General features: G+C 40.7%; 1 protein-coding gene and 1 long non-coding RNA gene across 2 annotated transcripts; one reads left to right on the forward strand and one right to left on the reverse strand.

Annotated features, from left to right (window-relative positions):
* Positions 1–3,867: 3,867 nt before the first annotated feature.
* LOC118787267 lies at positions 3,868–9,928 on the reverse strand. The gene is made up of 5 exons (XR_005005367.1): positions 9,777–9,928; positions 9,432–9,555; positions 9,195–9,232; positions 4,569–4,707; positions 3,868–4,374 (listed from the first exon to the last, which is right to left on the reverse strand). It is a non-coding gene; the product is annotated as an uncharacterized LOC118787267 (long non-coding RNA).
* Positions 9,929–12,115: 2,187 nt separating this feature from the next.
* otx2b (orthodenticle homeobox 2b) lies at positions 12,116–19,574 on the forward strand. Its single transcript, XM_036542032.1, has 5 exons — positions 12,116–12,227; positions 12,346–12,424; positions 16,125–16,336; positions 17,078–17,229; positions 17,917–19,574. Exons 3-5 carry the CDS (start codon positions 16,240–16,242, stop codon positions 18,535–18,537), a joined length of 870 nt encoding a protein of 289 aa, XP_036397925.1. The 5' UTR covers positions 12,116–12,227; positions 12,346–12,424; positions 16,125–16,239; the 3' UTR covers positions 18,538–19,574.
* Positions 19,575–21,732: the final 2,158 nt, after the last annotated feature.

Here is a 21,732-nt window from a genome sequence, read left to right on the forward strand (position 1 = left end):
CAGAGGGCGCTGGGACAGTGGCGTGAGGCTCCGGCTGGGCGAACACAGCCGGACGGGGTGGGGCGAGCTGGAGCCGGGCCCGGCGTGGTGACTGCCTGTCTGCCCTGATGCCGGGCCGCACCGCCGGGGATTTCAAAGAGGCCCGCACCTTCCCTCCTTCTCCCTCCCGCCCCCATGCACACCCCGCCACACCCAGCTTCCCTCCTCAACCCCCCCGATCCCGGGCTCTTGCACCGGGTTGTTCCTATCACAGCCACTTCTCACTGGGGGCCAACCACTTTGATGATACAGAGGGGCACCATGGCTCTGCTTCAACCAGGCATCTTACACAAAGACACCGCACCCAGGAAGCGCTGTGGTTACCACAACCAACATCAATGTGAGTGTCCATCTGACAGGCCGAAACAGGCAGAAACAGACCAAACAAGTTTTTTTTTTTAATTGGTATGTTCTGGTCACATGTGGTTTGTATGCCAAGCTGGCCAGGAGCAGCTGGGAATGGCTGATTTGTTTTTTTTTTTTTGACAGAGTAGAACCAGCAGAGAGAGCATGATCCAGGATTCTGGCCCCATCCCGTCTGGAGGAGGCTCCGCTTCGTCCGGGGGGCGTCCGTCAGCAGGGAGCGGCAACAGCGTCGCGCCCGCTGCAAGGCAGCGCTTCAATTGGTCACCCTCCCTCTCCATCTCTCTCCCCATCGCCCCTCACATGGCATTTCCCTGGCAGCCCGTCGAATTCCTGCCCCTCCTAGACTCCGCATTCCCGTGGCCAGCCTCCCTGCCCGGGATGGGAGCGGCGGCCGTTCCCCCACCAGACCCAGTCTGTGGCTCCAGCCGGCACCACATTCCACAGCGCACTACCCCGTCTCCTCGGCAACCAGGGGAGAGAGGTAAAGGGGGGGTGATGGTGTCACTAAGGGGAGAGAGCGACATAAATGGTGCCATGACACAAAATGATTCAATAATCCACTGTGACTGGACATTTTAGGCAGTAATGACTGGAGTATGGGGTTTCATAAGTACTGAAAAAACACCACCATCTTCTTTGCTGTGACTAAGACTCTCTGTACATGAGCACTCTTCTTGTCTACTGGCATCATGATTTGGAAACAGATTTCAAAGGGTGATACAAATCAGGATTTTTTAAGTGTAAAGAAACTGAAAGTTGTACTTCAGCTTTCAGCAACTATGCTGAACCTTAACCACCTCTGGGAGCACCCTGTCCACAACAACATGCGTGAGAGATTCGTGCAATTGGAAAGGGTTATGAGGTCTCTTGTAAGGTCACACACATAGGGTGTTGGGTCTTGCATCACATGGTAATGACCCCGCCAAATTTGAACATAACCTATCCTGTACATACATTATAAAACATTGTTCCCAATGCATATTCAGGAAAAGGCCATTACTGCATACGCATGGATAGTGTAGATGTCTGCTCTGTGTCATGTATTGTAAAAAAAAAAAAGATAGATAGATAGATGGATGGTTACGTGTACAGTCCAGGTGAAAATGTGCATCCACTATTTTTTTCTAATAAAAAAATGAATAAATCAATAAATTCAAGTCTCTCATGATGGCAAAAGTAAACTGAGTGAAAGGCAGTGAGCTGCCACACTGCACTAACCTGTGAAAAACACCAGGACATTCAGCAGAGGGACACATCTAGCAGGTTCCTCTCGCAGTCCTCCTGCCTGCTTTGAAAACTTGCTAACCTCACTTGGCAGAGGAAGTTTCTGTTGACTTTACAAGGAGTAATTATAGGGAACATCGCTACTAATTATTGCAAGTGTTCAAGTGAACAGAGGACAGATAAATACTCTCTCACCCTGTCCTTTCCAAACTGAAATATCTGGCAGCGGCGAAATTAAAAGAGTGAAATAAAGCTAAATGCTTGGACACCCCCGCTGTCGCGTCTGGGAGCCGGGGCGCAGGGGATGCTGTACGGGATAAATGAGATCAGAGGACCTGGTGTCTCTCCCTCGGCCTTCAGTGCTCGCCACTGGTGCAGACATTATCCCGGCCTTGGCTGTGCCACAGTCGGCGGGGTCGCGCAAATAGAGAGATGGAGAGACGGACGTGGCAGGGGAACAGGCTGATGTCTCTCTCCCCACTCCCCGCCACCAGCTCCAGCGGCAGCCGCCGGCCGTTCCAGTAACGCCAGGGAGCAGTCGCCCCCCTCCCCCCGGGACGCCCGTGTTTACTCTCCTAATTGCCGGGGAGGGGCCGGTTGACTGACGGGTCCCGGGGGGGGATATCCCAGCCGCGCTCCCTCACCGGCCGGGGGGCTGGGAACGGCGCACATACGGCCGCTGTCTCCAATCTCGGCGAGAACATCCAACCGTCCCGCAGGGGGGCGCCCTGAACTGGCAAAACGTCAGCCGACGGGGGGAGAAAAAAAAGAAATTAAAGAATTGAGAGGAATTGGCAGTGTCACGACTGACGGGGGCTACCTTTGAAAAGTCCACCCAGGGGGAACTGGGGGCAACGCCAAAGTGTCAGTCATAGCAGAGAGGGGTTTGGACGGGGCACAAACACTGAGTAACTCACACGGGAGCTCTGCTCTGCTCCTTGCCGCTCTCTCATAGTCTCTGAGCCTGTAGGATGCTCAGCCATTTCTCATATGCACCAAATATAACAAGGTCTCCCTGAAAAGGCTGAGATAAAAATATCACAACCAGCTGACAATGAGCCAGTCTCATGGCATAATCAAATAAAAATAACCATGCATGAATGTCCTTTATGTGTCATGGGCTTATCGATCGCCACCCATGCAGGCCTACAAAAAAATTGGTTTGAGCCTCTTTAGTCACGTAACTAGTGCCACACGAGCTTGAAAAGTCAATTACAAAAGGCACCCTTGGACCATCTCTCGCCATGATCACTATCTAACACGTACCCGAAATCCTCCATACGCTCGAGAGGCAAAACAAGAAAGCGTCGGGGAAGAAAACATGAATAGTCACAGCTGTGCAAACTGTGCCCATTTCTAAAGTTATTACGGGGATTATACACAAAGTCGTACAATGTAGCATTTTCAAAGGTGTTATGAATGCTTCCCAGAATCCAATTCAAATCAGGCGTTACCTAATAAGGCTGAACAAATCCTCCAGTGAGAGTCTTCTGCCTTTGAACTCTCTGCCTGAGAAGGCCCGACTGCAGGGCAGGTTTTAGCACAGAGAGGGAACACCTCAGCGGTGTGGACCCACTGCCTCTCGGCCCGCGTGCTCCAGGGAACTGACTCACACGTGTACTTAGCAGGGGGGTGTGGAGGGTAGAGGGGGCCTGGGAATTAAAAGGTTGCCGACAGATACGTTTAAAAAGATGTCTTGCATCCCATGGGAACTCATCACGGGAATGTGCTAACGCGTTGACACGCTGAGTATCTCAGCGGAAGCTGAGTTTTGCAGCAGCACAAAATTCTTCATCAATCTGATCCGGACTGGTTTCGTTTTTACCCTGATCGTGGGGATTGTTATCGTGAATGAAAAGTTGAAAATCTTTCTTAAAATTCACAGGATCTGTGCTTTTATGAACAGTTAAACTAATTATATGTTAATATAGTGACCAGCAATAATATTCTCTCCTTGCTCTTGACCACTTAATCATCATCTCACACACACAAATGACAAGAAAGATCTGTCTAGGTTTCCAGCAAAACCACTGAAATTACACTGTTTTCAAATAAATGTCACAAACATTGACTCATTTGTTGGAAGGACTGTTTATTAGGATTTTTAACCCAATTCATATGTATACACAGTTCATATGTATACATCATATGTATACACATGTAAGTGGTCTGAAGTAAATCTCTGACAGAGAGAAAAAGACTTACAGAGAAAGAAATATTGACAGACTGAGAGAGGGAGAGAGAGAGATGGAAGTAATTTGTATCTTGCAGTTACATAAAACTAATAATGCAAAGAACATTTTATGAACTTGTAATAAATTGTATGGCCTGACAGACTGCAGGGAAATCAGGGGGAGGGGAGTGCACTCTGTGCAGCTGATTGGCAGAGAGAGCACTCCAATCCAGTGAGGTTGTTACTTTCTCTCTGTATCAATAGCCACAGCTTCACCTGAAGTTCTACTTGTTACATCTCATACGTTGGTATATCAAGCTAGCATAAAGGATAGCTCATGGTTTCTGCAGAAATTAAGGCAGGAGAGAGCGGTCAAGTCTGTCACGGCTGGCTCTATGACATCTTGGCCGCCAGTGACCTTGTCACAGAACTTCATCTCCTCCACCTCCCAGGGGTGTTTCATCTGGCCGATCACAACAGCAACACATACACCATTCACCCCACTTAACCTGGTGCTCTTTGCTTCTGTTGGAGGATCTTTCTCAGCACATCAACTCCAATTTCCAGATCATCTACATTTGAGAACAAAAGACATGGAACACATAAATAAGATCCACCTGGAAAAAAAAAGGAGCAAGTACACATTTGACATCTTAGCACAAAAGGTATGTTTGTAAAGGTAAAAGTGAAAAAAGCTAAGGTGGAAAGCACTGACTCTGTAAACCGCACCTGACTGGAGAGCTGTCTTTGTCCTGTCTGACTTTACCTTGAGGTTGCGAGTCCTCAGCAGTCCTGCTTGCGTTGTTTGTCTTTGTTGGATTTGCCGGGGCCTCGCTCCACATTCACATATTGATATTTAGAAGGGGGAGATATTTAATTGAATCCATTTGTTTGTGGCAAGGCCCCTGTGCAAACACAAGACAAATAATTACAGTAGTGATTAATAAGCATAACATATTAGCGGAAGGAAATAAATCCACCGCATGAATACAGAGATGGCACATGCATGCAGAAACCTTCTGCTAGTTTTTACTCCCCTTCTTTGTAGCCACGAGTGGGAACACCACACCCATTGAGGTAACGGCCAAAAGAAAAAAAACACCTCAGGTATCCCATTGCCACAGTTCTAGTGTGTCAAAGGAAGCTCATTCATTTATTTGCATGAAGAAAACAAAGTGCCTTTTTTGTAAATGGCCAGCAAGCTTGCCTCTGGTCCTATAGACTTTTCCTCCCAAAGCTTGTGGTCTACAGGTGTGGCTGTTTCTATTATAGGGGATTTACATCACATGTTTTAAATTTAAAACATATCCCTCTAACCTTAATTTTGTCATTTTGCCATGTTATCAAGATGGTGCCAGGGGAAGCCATCGGTTTGGCCAGGGGGGTGGGGGTAGGGGGGATGTAACCTTTTGCAGACAAACATCAGATTCCTGCATAATATCAAACAGTAATATCGAACAGCAGACACCCTCACTCAGGGCCAGAGGATGGACCTTCTGTGCCATTCTGTGAGCAGCTACATTTTTGAGGACTGCAGCAACTGGGTCATGAGCACACAACTATCTAGTCACCCTGTCAGGCTCAAACTGCTGCCTTTAGGAGATCACACTGAGGTCTTTTTGTCTATAAAAGCCTGTTTTGATAGGTTGCAGGTTTGGAGACAATCTAACTGTGCTTCTACACCTAGTGCACTTTGTGTATCGTGAATGATGCCAGGCATAGTTTCAGTGCACTGCCTGTCCCTCTCTTCATTACTTGCAGTGAGGTTCTATGGGTGCAGTTGGATCTCTTCACTCCTGTTGTGAGCACAGCTGATGTCAATCAAACCCATCTCTAATGAACTTCTAGAATGACAGAGAGATCGGAGGGAAAGCAAATAGCAACACGTCTGTCTGACAAGTGAAAATTCAGGCATTTTCCCCTGTCTTTTATTTCCTACAGGCACATCAGGAAAAGGAAGCTGAAAGCTTAATTGTACTGGGACAGCTACATCTGACATTTATTTTAAATTATCAATTGATACATCAAAAAGTATGTGAAGGTACAGGTTTGCCAGACAAGAGTTGATAGCTGCAGTCGATACTGATTGGAATTGTATCAGGTTTCACCAAACACCAGCAATACATTTCAAATAAACAAGCAGAAGTTCTGAAAATAGGCCGTTAAGGACCTTATTTAAAAAAAAAAATCTTAGGAAAGCACAGACATCTGAATGTTTACTCAACCGAAGCAGTTTAAAAACACATTTGTTACTGTCTTTCATGAGATCCATTGTATCTGTAAATCACTGAAAAACAACATCCAGAATCCTGTCAGTGAAGCATAAAAATTAAGCTACGGCTCCCATCTCTCTCTTTCTCTCTCTCTCTCCATCTCTCTGTCTCCGTCTCTCCCTCTCTCCCGCTCTCTCTCTCACACACACTCTGATTGTGTGCTTGGATTCTAGAGTGTTTAATCTTCCTTCAGAGAGCTATTGAAATACACTGCCCTTTCAATTAAGTGCTTTCTTCTTCTGCTCACCATCTCAATTTTCTTAATGAAGACACGTTTCATTTTCCCCTCTTTTAATAACGTTAATATTTCAGCGCAGGACACTAAATGTGACATCGGAACTGCGATAATGAAAGTACACAGCTCATTGTCATCCTGATTAAATGGTTTAGGTGTGTGGAGGTAGGAGGTCTGCCGTGTGTGACGATGGGTGGGAGGGAGGAAGGTCAACAAAATATTAAGGAGAAATCCTGCGTCGTTTCGCACAAATCACTTTAGGCTTAACAGACGCGGACACATCTCCCTCTCTTCTTCCACCATTGTTTTCATCATGAAAATGACTTCATAGTCAATAAACATTAAAGACAATACATCAACACTGCACAATTAGGGCCAAAATCTTTTGCCTACATTGCAAATAATATCAATAGCAGTTATTTATCAAGTTTGCCTCTTCATAAAAAATGAAAACGTACACACGGTCACCTCTAAATTTGATGTTTAAATGCTTTATTTAAAAAGCCTTTATTAACCCTTCATTGGTGATTTTTCTGTTACATTAAACTCTCAAGCGCAATATATATAATATAATATAATATAATATATAATATTATATTATATTATATTATATTATATTATATTATATTATATTATAATGTATGTGTATATATATATATATTAGTAATTGGTTTTCTTATAAAAATAAATTGTGCGTGCTAAAAAACACAGGTTTATCCTATTCTGAGAAAAAGGGGAAGAATTAAAGCGCTTTTACGAATTCACAAAATTTAGGGTGAGATCCTTATTCTTATTAATAGAAATACCGTTGCTTTTGTTACCACAATCTTAGCCCAAGATAGAATCCTTTTAGAAACCACTTTCAGACAGACAAAAACATTTCGATTATCTGTTATCCCCACATGCACAGGTGATCAACTCAAAAGAAACATTCAATCGTTGAACGGATATCATAAAACTTCATATGAGCAGTGAAAATTAAGGGCCAATGTCACGACACGTTTACTTAAAGGCACGATTTCTCTATTATTTGGTCTAAGCATGGACCACCGCTCCATTGACGATAACTGACATCACATTACTAAACAAAAACACTATGAGAACATGACGCTCCGTTAAAGTGATATTTATTTGGGTTTCTTGGACGTTTTGAACCGAATCGATTTAATAAGTCTATAAGAGGTATAGGCCTATTGTTACCAAACTGCTCATCTAAACTCTTTGAATACACAGCCTACATAAAGACGACTTCGAACAAGAGATCACATAATAGCACAAGAACAGAAAATGTGGAAACCTTAGCAGTGGGAAACAGGTGCATTCACTCTATGCCCAGTCATCTGAAAGCGTAAGTATTACCAGGAGAAATATCACTTATAGAGCTTCACAACGGAAGAAGGGATACTGTCATGAATGGACAGACGCAGTAAATTCGTTGCACAGAGGGCTTTTAGCATTCCCAGGGAAACCCGTTTCCCTTTAATTTATTAGACACGCGCTCTTGCCCTTTTGCGCAAAAAGAGGAGACTTTTAAATCAGCTAACCTTTTGGAATTGGCATGTTTTAGTCGATATGCTGATGTTGTAATCTATGAAGTGTAGGTCACAAAAAACGCATCAAATTGACTTCTGACGGTTGTTCGTTTTAATTAACAAGCGCCCTAATGGATACAGGGTCACTGAGAAAGATTCTTTAGAAAAGGTGTACTTTCACGATATTAACACACATTCTGTCATCTGTGTGAATGTGGTGTGGCCTATGATTTTAAATTGTAGCATCAACTTCGAATGTAGACACAATAATAATAATAATAATTATAATTATAATAGTAATGCAAGATAAATAAAAAACATAACATAATAATCACGGAAATACAATTGTGGTTTAGTGCGCAACTTAAACAAACTATTAAATACCAAGTGGGGATTGAAATTCCGCCACTCTTAACCCTCCGGGTTCTCTTTCCAGAGGCCACGACAAACCTGGACTTCTTCAATTAGCCGGGAGTCAGCGGGAGCGTTGATTGCCACAGGCGTTAACATGAGCTGTGTCTTTTCCTTTTACACTCGTCCTCGATTATTACAGAAATTCCCCGAGGCTGTGTGGTAGTTACAAATGAATAATTTATCAATTTATACAAAAAGAACAAGCACAACGCAAAATCTGGGCATTAAATTGACTGGTACTAAGCAAATTGGCCCTGAATTTAAGATGATGACCTAGACCATTATTTAATGCAGTTCATTCAATCATATCTGCTTTTTATTTCATCATAGCTGTGTGTAGGCGTGCTAATACAACATGTGTACACATATAATTACGTAAAAGGCAAGAAACTATGCAATCTCAAGACGTCAAAATAAAGCCTCGTCTACAAATCAGGTAGTTGTCCAGACATGTGCAGAATGACCTTTACATTTCCTAATATCAAATAGGTCTAATGCTTCAATATTACTAAGAATATATATATATATATATATATATATATATATATATATATATATATATATACACACACACACAGACAGAGACAGAGGGACAGAGAAAGATACCCTTACAAAGTAATATTTAAGCAATTTCTCCATTTCTTTTCCAACTGCATATTTTTTTCTTGCTGTTGACGCTTTTTACTGCCTTATATCGACTTGATAATTCGCTCCTTGGCTGTGAGACGTTGCTGAAACAGTATGGAGCAAACAAAGTTTCGAGACTGTGAAAAGAGCACCAATAACAATTAGCTTGTTCGCTAATCCCTAACAAAACGCGACCAGTCCCCCAGCACATAGAAAAGTGCGGGCGTGAAGGGGAGGGGTGCAGGGTTTGGGGTGATGAGTGACAGGGCGAAAACATGGGCGAGATAACCAGGAAGAAAAGTAATACTTACTGGGCCCTGTGCAGAGGTGCGGATAGCATAGGCTTTCACTGAAAGAAAATCAACCAACTTGAATCATTTTCTCGTAGTTTTTCTAAACTTAAACAAAAACTTAAATCGTTTTTTTTTCCAAAATCGGAAGGGCAAATAAAGGGGATCTGAACGATCAGTTGACAGATGGACGAAAACACACACGTGAAAAAAATGTTATTGCAACGCTGCTCAATTGATTTAATATGAATTGCATACCCTTTGTCTTCGGTCTTGTTCCTGTTCTTGAGAGTGTGACGTGACAGTCTGTAGTTCATTGCCATCGACGCCGTGTTCAAATCCCGAGCCACATGTAGACGAATTTTGCTCCCGCCGAGGCGCACTAGGAAAGAAAACTTTAATTATCCTGTTAATTTCACATACTCCTCACTTTTCCTCATGCATGCCCTGGCAATATAAAGGGAACATGGACGTCTGAATCCATGATAACAAACTCTAGATTCACACTAGTAATTAATAATAGCTATGTATATTAAACTATAACTATATCATTAAACACAATAATGATAAGAATATCTAACATAGTAGCAATACACAACTGACACGCTAACAGGAGAGCTGAAATGCATGAATTTCCAGAGGAAAGCAACTGGGGTTTGACGAAGCTGCGGTTTATGGCTTTGGGTTTAAAACCTAAATCTATATTCAAATCTGTCTGAGGTGTGTGTGCGTGTGTGAGAGAGAGCGAGAAAGAGAATGCGAGAGAGGGGTAGAGAGTGAGAGAGAGAGAGAGAGAGAGAGAGAGAGAAGGAAAGAGATACAGAGAGAGAGAGAGAGAGAGAGAGTGTTTTGTGTGTGTGTGTGTGTGTGTGTGTTTTGTGTGATGTGTGTCTGGATTTCTCAAAGCTTCTTAAGAGGGTGCATTTACCAAACCGTGACAAAATCCTCCGTGTATTGTTTTGGTATAGATGCAGTCGGGTCTACACGGTGCTGAAGGTTAAGTCTGGGTGTGAAGGGAATATTTAACTATGAAAAAATCTGCCTGAAAATAATGTATGTGGTTTTTCACCAATGTAACCACAATATTATCATCATTATTCGTGGTAGTAGTAGTAGTGGTGTTGGTGGTTAGTATCAGACTGCCATAAAAGACAGGCGAGTACTTCCTTATGAATATATTGTTACGTGCACGTGAGATGGTATGAATTAAATCGTTTGAGAAATGTATATAGTAGTAGAACATGATTACAATTGATATAACGAAATTGTCGCTTACTATCCCCTGCACCATTTGTTCTCCCCGTTTAAATAAACTAGACAAACTAGAGAAATACCAAAGACATAAACGCCAATATAAAAAATTGTGACCCCCATATATATTTTCATGGTTTGTGAAATCTCTCCCTTTTCATTACAAAACATTCTGCTTGAGAAAAGAAGACATTGTGAAATTCAGTTATTAAAAGCATTATTATTGTCAATATTATTAATAGCAGTAGTAGGGGGAGGAGAAGTGGTATTGGTAGTACTGTAAGCACTTATTTAGTATCTCAGATATTTAGTATTATTTAGTATTTCAGATATTTATAATTCAGCTGATATTTGGCATGCTGAACACAGTCTAATGTAAAATTTTTCAAAGTATACCTTCCAAGCAAAAAGGGATCTTTTGCCTTCCAGATCAGGAGTTTTCTTAAATCATTTTCAAAATGATGAGTGACAAACACTGACATCTCTTTCTATATATATATATATATATATATATATATATATATATATATATATATATGTGTGTGTGTGTGTGTGTGTGTGTATGTGTGTGTGTGTGTGTGTGTGTGATATGTGTGTGTATTGAGCTCTCATTCCTCTTTTGAAATGCATTGTACAGCCGCCGTTTAAGATCCACTGGCTGTGGCTGTGAAAGATATCCGCAGAGATATATTTGTTGAACTATGATGGGTGTCGGAACGGCGGGGAGGGGGCTACCTCAAAAAATACCTCACATGCACATCCCAGAATACGTCCTCTCTGAGTATGGCGCCAGAGGTGAGGTAGGGTTTCAAAGATATTTTTTAGCTCGACATCTTATTCGCTTTACCAAAAAAAAAAAAAAAAAAAATCCTCAGCACTTTTTATAACAGTAAACGCTTCTTTGAAATACCTAATCCTTTGGCCTATGAAAACCTCCCGACCCCCTTCAACCCTAATTCATTTCACTATATTAACTTGATCTCTTGCTGTTCGGAAGAACTGTGGATGTGAAAACATCCATAGTTTTAATAAAACGTGGATGTGAATGCAAAAAAAAGTCTTCGTACGCCCTGGATTGTAACCACGATGTTTTTGTTTCACTGTTGAACGTTCACTTTGACAACAAGATGATCAATGATTTAGACCTCAGAGTGGTCTACAATCGCAAGTTGTTTTGTTTTTCTAGTTCTACACACTATTATTATTGTTGTTGTTATTATTATTGTTATTGTCATTATTATTATTATCGTCATTATTATTATTATTGTCATTATTATTATTATTATTATTATTATTATTATTATTATTATTATTATTATTATTATTATTGGCCTTCTTTTATTATGTTCACCTTGACAACTGAGGGGTTCACTACACAAGCGGGTGACACTGTAAAGGTCATAGCTCTATGCTATAAGTCGTTGAAGAAGAAAATTTAACCATAATGAAGATCATAAATAACATCTCCATTCAGGTGCTGCTATTATCCCCACAGATCCAAAAAGGAAAAAGTGATGCGGTTGCAGAGTCGCTACCTCCTTCCGTCGTCTTTCAGCGCAACGTATTGGTGTTTTATGATCATTTCGCCTCGGCTCGGAGCTGGGTTCGTTGTCAGTCACCCCCTCGCTGCCATTGGCTGAGGACTTTGCGTCAAAAAGTTGCTGGCGAGATTTGATTCTCAGCAAATCTCCCCGAGAGAGAGAAACAGTCCTTAGCTCTGAGCCTTCCAGCTTCTCTCATTGGCCAGAACGCGCTCTTCAAATTCAACTCAGCAACTTCACCAAGAACCAACAAATCATCTCCGTATGTATTTTAATTCTGTTAATGGATTTTTTACCATTGCTTCGATTTCAACGAAAAGTGTTGAGGCTTAGAATCCGTCAGCGTAATTCTTCTGCTTCTTTTATTTCCCTATTTGCAGGATTTCGCCTATCAAGTATTTTCAGGAGGTTGGACAATAAAACCTCATATTTTGTCTGAATCTCATCCTGGTAAAACAGGTAAGCATATAGGATCATCTCATACTTGCTTGCTTTGTTTGTCGTTATTGTTCTTTTCAGAGCTACATCGCTAAGTAGTGGTGAAAAACTATTCTAATATTAGTCTACTGGCAACATGTAAAAACGATCTGAGGCAAGGAAAAAGTTTCCGAAAATATTTTAAAACTAACAATATTTGCTCACAAAATCAAAGTCTACAGATCATTTTTACTCGTCTTAAATAAGTACTTAAATGTAACCCTTGCTTTTGAGAAAGTGATCAAACGCATTAGTACAAACGGCTACCGGGTGTAGTAAAAGTGAAATTTATAGTACATATTCATATAACGTATATTCAGATGTTTGTATTCTTTCTGGAGTTTAGAGCTGTAGAACACGGATGTGCATTTGATACATAATAGATCCATCTAATAATTGTAATCGTTGCATGCTTTGACGGAGCCAACAACAAATCAATAGGGCACTTTTATCGTCGTAAATGCCGTTATTTATTTCAGAGTTTAATTTTAGGAGCTTTTCAAAAATAATTCGAGACTTAACTTTCTACTGTTCTTATTTCCTTCTGAATTCCACTGAATGTTCTCACTTGTAATGGAAATGCAGGCAGACAAAGAGCGATAATTGAGGAGGCGTGTATTGGAGTCCTTCTCCCCAGAAACTATGCCCCCCTCCCTCCTCGCACACAGTCCCGATTCCCCCTCTTTGCCCAAGCGCGCGCAGCTTTGGAAGCGGGTAGGAGAGCAGAAAGGCTGGCGGGCTTAAACACCGGGCGTGCGACTTGGAGACATGTTAACTTGTTTTTTTTTTCATTTTATTCGTGTAATATTGTACAAACCAATGTTTCCCGTATTTGCGGTAGCATGAGCCTCTTCGATATTGTCATTGAGCAGTGAAATGTTTGTGTGTGTGTGTGTGTACGCGCGCGCGCACGCGTGTACATGTGTGTTTCATTTCAGTGGCAAATGGATATTGTCCATAGGTAGTTTACATAAATTCCTAAAATTATTGGTAGTACAGCCCTCTTGCCGCCAGTTATTGTGCATTTGATTATATCTACATGAAAAGAAGACAATAAAGTGACACAAGCCAGGGTAAATTTTAAAGCAGTTAGTGTGCAGTGCATAAATTGTCAAAAAATATTTTGTAACGCACACCTAAAATTGATTTCATATTCAAATTAATACGTGTTTTGACAGTCATCCTAGCAATTAAATGATGGCTATATAAAATAAACAATGTTCATTTATAAATTCTGTAGTTACATCTGTGCATGTACCACGTGCCTTTGGAAAGAAATTTCTTAGATTGAATAATAATAATAATAATAATAATAATAATAATAAACGATATTCATGGGAAAACCTGTTCTGTCCTCTTGACAAGAAGACAGAATGTATGACGTAAATAATGCTGTACCTTTATGTATACATAAATATAAAATATGAAACTGCACAGATATTTCGGTTCGGTTTCGGTGTATGAAAATGCTCCTCTGACAATAGGCTGGGTTTAATAAACAGAATGCCAGCCTACCTCTTTTTGTTTCATTTTCGTCAAGCAGAAAATTAATCAGCCCAAATGCGGTGCGGAGTCGAGGTTAGCGTCCTGTAATTAGGGAGCGCGTGCCACCCGGATTATCTCGTTAATTTATCAAGAAAAAACATTTATTATAATTAATTCTTGGACAGGGTAATTATTATTGAGCGGGTGTGCAGCAACTGGTTGATGAGGTCTGCGTTTAAAAAAAAGTGTGACAGATTGAACAGAGAGGCCGTTAGATATAAAAACTGCAATTGTTTTCTAATATGCTCCGAGAGGGAGAGAGAGGGAGAGAGAATCATTACAAACAGAATTAATTTCAGCTCTACAGGTAGGAACCGTCGACCTTAATACATATTAAAGACCAATGTTACAGTTGTATTTCAGAGCATGGCACGTGTGTCTTGAAATTATATAACACTTAATACATCGAACAACAATTTCATGTTTTGAAGAAAAATGGGAAATATAAACAGAAAATTGACGAGGATGTAATATATTTTGACTTCTCTAACCAACACTTAATCTGTGCTTTGACCAAATAATATAGTATAATTCCAGTTAATTTTAGGTGAATAGTGACTATATAACTGTGCAATAGTCTGCACAGTTGCAAGATGGAAACCATGTAGTATTACAGGTAGTAATGTACAACCCAGAGACAGATGTTAATTTGATGTATCAATTGTTATTGTGATATTTAAGAATCGTTTAAAATATTTTTGGTATTAAAGACTGTTCGCGTGTGTGCGTTTGTCATTGAACAGTTCATTAAACAAAACTCTTTTTTAATGAACGGACTACTCTATTTATATCAATTCAGCAGATTAATTTTGACTATTTTTACTTGTAGAAGTTTCCGAATAGAAATTCGTGGTCGCCATTTTGAATATTAGCAGTGGCTTCAGGAAACTTGGGGAAGTGGGTAGCTATTAGAATGAGTGAGTGGAGTGATTAGATAGCCTAATATTAACGCAAAAAAAAAAAAACTTAGAGTCTGAAGAAAGCTGTCTGTGCCTGTGGCCGGGAGAGTTTGTTATCCACTATTGCGGAGTTCTTTATAGTGATAGAGAATGGGTTGCAGTGACCCTAAGAATGGTATTTGGCATTATTATTTTCGGCAAATTGAGCAAAAACGTTCTGGATACGTTTGTCCTTTAGCAACATTCAAGTGTATGAAGTGGATTGTGAATTCGTTGTTTTGTATTTAGTTATGCAATAATCTCACCAAGCAGCCAGAGCTGTTTGCATCCTCAAACCAGCGACACAGATTTGTAACTGGAGTTGGTTTAGACACTTTAAATGAGTGCTTTGACAGCGGGGAAAAGGATGAGTTCTTAATTGGAAGCTGATTGTGTGTTTGTTTAACTTAAGCCTCCTTGCCGGGTATAATCAACATTGTCGATGGCCTAATAAACGTTCTTATACCTTTAAAATCAAATTACCGGGGGTAATTAATTAGGTGGAAATGGCCGAGAGACAAAGTGAGTGTAAGATGCTAAATGAACCTTCAGTCTGAGAGTTCCCTCAAGTTTCTAGTTATTTGCCTGAGTACTGTCGTTCACATTTTAATGGAGCCCTATTTAAATTTACAGCGATTTCCATTATGTAGACAATGCCTGTAAATATAATTAGAATGAAGAAACTGTGCTACTTTAATGGCTACAAAATGGGGAGCGATGAGTATACTGCATTGTTTCTTTGTTTCTCGCCAACGGGGCTTTTGTTATCGGCATTATTTATCTGCCCAACAGTGGCCTTTGTCTCCGCAAATGGCCCCCAATCAAGTCCTCTATGTTGGAGACAATTAGCCGGTCCAAACCTGTGGGTCCTATGCAAATTGTTCTCCTTGTTGCGGCCCAATGTGTGTGCATTTGAACGATTGTGTTTTGTTCTCCGGGAAGGCGTGTTGCAATTATGGGATGTAGCTTTTTTTGGGGAGGGGGGACACGTTTGTCAGGATGAGCATCACTCAGTTCTCGAGGACAGCTGGGGGTCCAGGGCTGCTTTAAGAGCACAGACCAAGTGGGACAACGTTCATTCTTAACTCAGCATTTGATGCTGTCGGAACGCTGCGCCCTTCAAACCGAGGCTGAAACAAGCTGAAACTCATTCCGGTCACCAACGATATCTTTTCTTCTCTTTATGGTTTTTGGAACAGGTATAGATCGACATAGGCCAGACCGGGTATAAAGAAAAACAAGAGAGGACTACACGAGGCCTTCTATTTACTTTTCATCATTTTCGCCAACTTTGCCCTCCAGTCCAACTTTAGCATGATGTCGTATCTAAAGCAACCACCTTACACGGTCAATGGACTGAGCCTAACTACCTCCGGAATGGACCTCCTGCATCCATCCGTGGGATATCCAGGTAAGCGAGTTGTACATTTTTATTCCGTTTATAACATTTGTTATAAGTCGACGTTTGTTACCGTCCTCGGTATCCAAATATTCGGATGAACAAATATTCATGACAAAGTGTACAACCAGGATTGTTTATTTTAAACCGCTCGCTTTAATTATGCAATTCAGTTCGGTTGTACAAGTGTCAGCAATATATGGTATTGCTACGATTATATTAAATAAACTAAAAAGATTGTCTGTCAAAATAAGGGTAATACATGACTTGATTTTAATTGCTTATAATGAATCATTTAGCGAGGCTTCTCTCTTTATCAAAAGAATATTGCGGGGGGGTTGGTTGGGGCTTATTTGGTATAAGTAACCATTTATCCACTCACCAATTTCAATTTGCTTCCGGCGTTCATTTTTAAGCATAAAGTCTAGTTAGCTATTATTTAATGAGAACAGCGACTCTTAAAACTGTCCTCCAGAAATATTGTGTCATTTATAATTTGGACTTCAGAACCGTTTTTTTTTCCACGTTAAAATGTGGAATAAATAATGAACGAATAATTCTGTCGTACATTTGACGAACACGTTTTTGCGTTTAAAATAAATGCATTTTGTTAAACTTTGGTAGATGGGGATTTGTTTTCAAAGTGACAATTTCCTAGCCGATTTAATCTTCCAAATGTGTTAATAGTAAACAATATGCAATTGTGAACAATATGTAGGCTAGGTTTGATCGGTGTGTTTCTTTCTTGTACAGCTACGCCCCGTAAGCAAAGACGAGAGCGGACTACTTTCACCCGCGCTCAGCTAGATGTTTTGGAGGCCCTCTTTGCTAAAACTCGCTACCCTGATATATTCATGCGCGAGGAAGTGGCCTTGAAGATCAACCTGCCGGAGTCTCGCGTACAGGTGAGTGAGGTGGCCAATAAATTCACGTGGAGACTCCGAAAACAATCCCACAGTCTGGACAAACACTTTCTGCTTCAAATGCTTTTTAATTTAAACCAAATGGGTGCTTTTTAAATTAAATCGTTAATATGGAATACATTAAAAAGCCTATCTTCTCTGTCCGCTGGTCTTCTTGATGGTCGGGCAATCCTTTGGTATAAGCCTCTTCTTTTATGTTAAACTAAGGCGTAATGGTTGTGAGGGTAATATTGAAAATAATCAGAACGCTACTCAATAATTATTGCGTTCTAAAAGGCAGCATACCACTGAGACCACGACAGGAGTTTTCAAACAGGTGATATAACGGTTTTATCATTAAATCTAGTTATTGTTAGTAAGACTTCTAATAATTGTTAGTAACCACTGAAATAGCCAGTACTAGCTGAAGTAGGGTACGCATTCTACAGAGTAAAATAATATTTGCACTCATAGATGTTCTTCATATTAAAATATATTAATACAAAAATTAAAAAATAAGTAAATTCGATTTGGATTATATTTACCAACACATCAATTTATCGACAGTAATTTAACTAAACGCAAGCTACATTTACTTAAATGGATGCCGTCCATACAACTTACTTTCTGCTGCTTAACTTTGACTATCTTATTTAATTTATTCGAAATAATTCTGTTATTGTCTTGTAGGTCTGGTTTAAGAACCGGAGGGCGAAGTGCCGTCAGCAGCAACAGCAGCAGCAGAACGGGGGCCAGAACAAGGTTCGACCAGCCAAGAAGAAGAGTTCTCCAGCCAGAGAAGCGAGTTCAGAGAGTGGGGCGAGCGGCCAGTTCACACCCCCTTCTAGTACCTCAGTCCCTGCCATCTCAACCAGCAGCGCACCGGTGTCAATCTGGAGTCCCGCCTCTATTTCTCCGCTGTCTGATCCTCTCTCTACCTCCTCTTCCTGCATGCAAAGATCATACCCGATGACCTACACGCAAGCATCAGGATACAGCCAAGGCTACGCCGGATCTACGTCTTACTTTGGCGGCATGGACTGCGGGTCTTATCTCACTCCCATGCATCACCAGTTATCTGGGCCCGGCTCTACGCTCAGCCCCATGAGTACCAACGCGGTCACAAGTCACCTCAATCAGTCCCCAGCTTCCCTGTCTGCCCAAGGCTACGGAGCCTCGGGACTGGGATTCAACTCCACCGCCGAATGCTTGGATTATAAAGACCAAGCCGCATCCTGGAAGCTGAACTTCAACGCTGATTGCTTGGATTATAAAGACCAGACCTCGTCGTGGAAATTCCAAGTTTTGTGAAACGGACAAATATCAGTGAATTACATTAACAAACAAAAAACCCGATAATAAAGCAAACATGTAGTCCGGCCATCCTTCAGTAGACACGTGCGTGAAAGACAGAACATTCCAAGTTAGCCAGGTAGCCATGGGATTGCGAGGGGCGGTGTCGGTGGTGCCCTATGTACACTGCACAGTGTGCCCCCACGTAAGGTGAGAGTAATGAAATCAGCACTGATCAAGAACATTTTCTTTCAATTAACCTCACAGGCCGCAAACGGACAGTCTTCTCGTTTGTTTGTGTGTGTGTGTAAATTTGCGTGTGCGCGTGTGTGCGAGCGTGTCCCTGTCTGCTTAAAACACCTGTTGGTTAATTTAAGGAAAATCTGGAGTGAACTCTTATTAAGTTTGATCAAAGCCACGGAACAAATGGTTATCCAAGAAAAAATGATAAAGCCAATCCTTGGTTAAGTGCTTGGAATGGGCAGGCTGTCCCTGAGCTCCTTAAAACTTGCCGACCCACTTCCTGGTTGGCAAACGGATGGACCCTTTGATCAGGACGGTGTGTGGACTGCGCGCCCCCGAGGCGAACTGGATGCACTACTTTATTTAAGAAAAAATAATGTTTATAAGGAATCAATATGTAGTTTTTAAGAGACAATCAGTGTGTGTCTTATATAAATGGTACATATGTGTTTTTTATCTGTGCTAGCCTTCGAAACTGTGATCTGTTGTATTGTATGCAATTTGTGAGCTCCTTCGCACCAGCGGAGACTCTCTGCTGTGATTTTAATAGGTTTATAACATTTTTGGAAACGGAAAAAAGGTATTGATAATGATAAGAATAATAATTACAAATAGATCCCTGACTGTCCAAACATAATACAGGAGAGTGTCGGTGTTTGGAGAAGAAACTTGATTGCAAAAGCCTTTATGCCCTTCCCGCCGCCCCTCTCCTCTGACCACGCGTTGATCACCTGTCGTGGACCTTAACTTTCATGATGGTGTGAGCCGCCGTTGCAAAGAAACTGGACAAAAATAAAGGTCGTTTGATCTGATCCTTCATATAATGGCTATTTAATTCAAACTGGATTTTTGTGTGTGTTTGCAAATGTAGATCATATATATATATATATATATATATATATATATATATATATATATATATATGTGCACAAACGTCATCCTTTGACTTCGCTCATGTATGCATTAAAGTCGTTCTAGCACAAATCCTTGTCTTCCGCTCTTCCTGAACGTAGCCTGAAGCACAAACAAATAAACTTTCGAAATGGAAAGTAATTATCTACAATCACCTGATGTTTTCACATTGGGCGTAATACGATTAATCATTTTACAATTCTGATATTTTCTTATAGGCTATATGACTTTAGCAAGATTCTTAAATGACGAGGTCAAAAATGTCAAAATTCGTTTCTGAAAAGTAAAAAAAAAAAGATAAAAAACTCATTACCTCTTAACCGCTTGACGCGTAAGGTATTGCATGGATGGACAAACACGTCTGTCAAGTGAAATGATATATGTTATCCATGTGTTAATGTCTTCACACATTCCGAATATTTATGTTGAAATTTAAATGAGCTGTTTATGAAATATCGAAGGTTAATGTGCGTTCTGTACTTTAATGTTTTTCTCTTTTTTTGTTTTCCCCATAGAGGTCCCGTAGTGTAAAAAGTTGAGGATACTACAGAAAAACAATACAGGCAGAACGGAAGAATTTTGCCAGCTCACGTACCCCGACAACTGAGAGCATTTACCAACGGTGGTGCTTTGTTTCCTTTTTCATGTCTGTTTAAAGGCTGACAGTAAAATTGCCCGTTGTTCCTTACTTGGGTAGAAGTGCACAGGCTGTATCGGCGGGATTGTTTTCCACAAGAGAGGGTGTATAGGGTGTTCATTGGCTGCGTTGTAACCCGAATCTTTTGGGAATTAACCAGAAACACTTTTTTGCTCTAACACTGGTCCTCAGAAGCCTGTAATTTGTTCGTTAAAAAAAAGAGCTAACAAAAGTCGTGCAAGGTCTTTCCGTTTCGTTCCCGAACGTAAGACAAGTAGTATGCACGCAAGGAACCCAGGCGCGTTGATGAAAATGAAATGACTGCAATACCACAGAAACAAGCCTTAAAATTAATTAGCCTATAAATCATAATAGCTATTAGATCCAGTTCTTGTTCGAATTAAGTCTGCAATGAAACAATGGTTTGGTAAAAGAAAGCCGTGCACCTGTTGACATGAGGCAAGTCGAATTATCAAGTTTGGATGCATGCAAAATAGCTATGGATGTTTTTGATGTTGACTTCTAAAACATAAAAACATATGAAATAAGAATAAATATTCTAAACATAAAATGTTTCGTCGTTAAATCACAAAACGACTGTAACGCTTTATATGGTTCGCTAGCTTCTTTGCGCCTTGTATAGTCATGACGTTTCATAGCGCTTAAGTTCGTTTAGTTTCTATTTAACTGAGAGGAGAAATCGGATTTAAATCTAAAGTTGTAGACCAAGCAATGGTGCAAGGCTCCATGGAAGCGAATGGGCAGCAGCGATGAAATACAAAGACAACGCACATTAACTAACGGTTACTGAACTCGAATGAATTTATTAAAAAAAGGTTCAGAGAGTCAACTTAAAATCCCAGGTGATCGGGTGCCAGGTAACAAACGCTGTCGCGGCCATTTGTCTAATTTAAATAAGAATTTCCCAAATAAGAAATAGGAAGGTGTGTTAGTATTTTAATCAATGTTCCGTATTTTTCCTCTTTGCTAAACCACCCCACCCTGACAGACCTCTTTGCAAGCTGGCCGGAAATCTGGGGTCAAAATAATAATGAGCTCGAATAACAATTTAAAGAAGTGCAAGACTGCTTTTTGTATAGGCTACTACACAACCTTTTCTACTCGGTGGTTTTAAAGTTGATTCTAAACCGCCGAGCAAGATTTACCTCCGACATAAAGAATTACACATTGAATTCACAAACAAATAAATCATACATGTCCGTGGAGCTTCGGACTATAAACTACAAAATTAGCCAGTTGCTTATTTTAACGAAAATCCATATTGACACATTACTCAGCGAACAATTAGCCAAAAAAGCGTTGTAACTATAAGACTCGCTGCTGTATGGTATCAGGTGTAACAGTGGAATTACATTGGAGATGTTAAAATTCCTTTATTTCGCCAATAGCAATAACAACGC

Source organism: Megalops cyprinoides, chromosome 12, assembly GCF_013368585.1.
Source record: "Megalops cyprinoides isolate fMegCyp1 chromosome 12, fMegCyp1.pri, whole genome shotgun sequence".
Classification (NCBI taxonomy): domain Eukaryota; kingdom Metazoa; phylum Chordata; class Actinopteri; order Elopiformes; family Megalopidae; genus Megalops; species Megalops cyprinoides.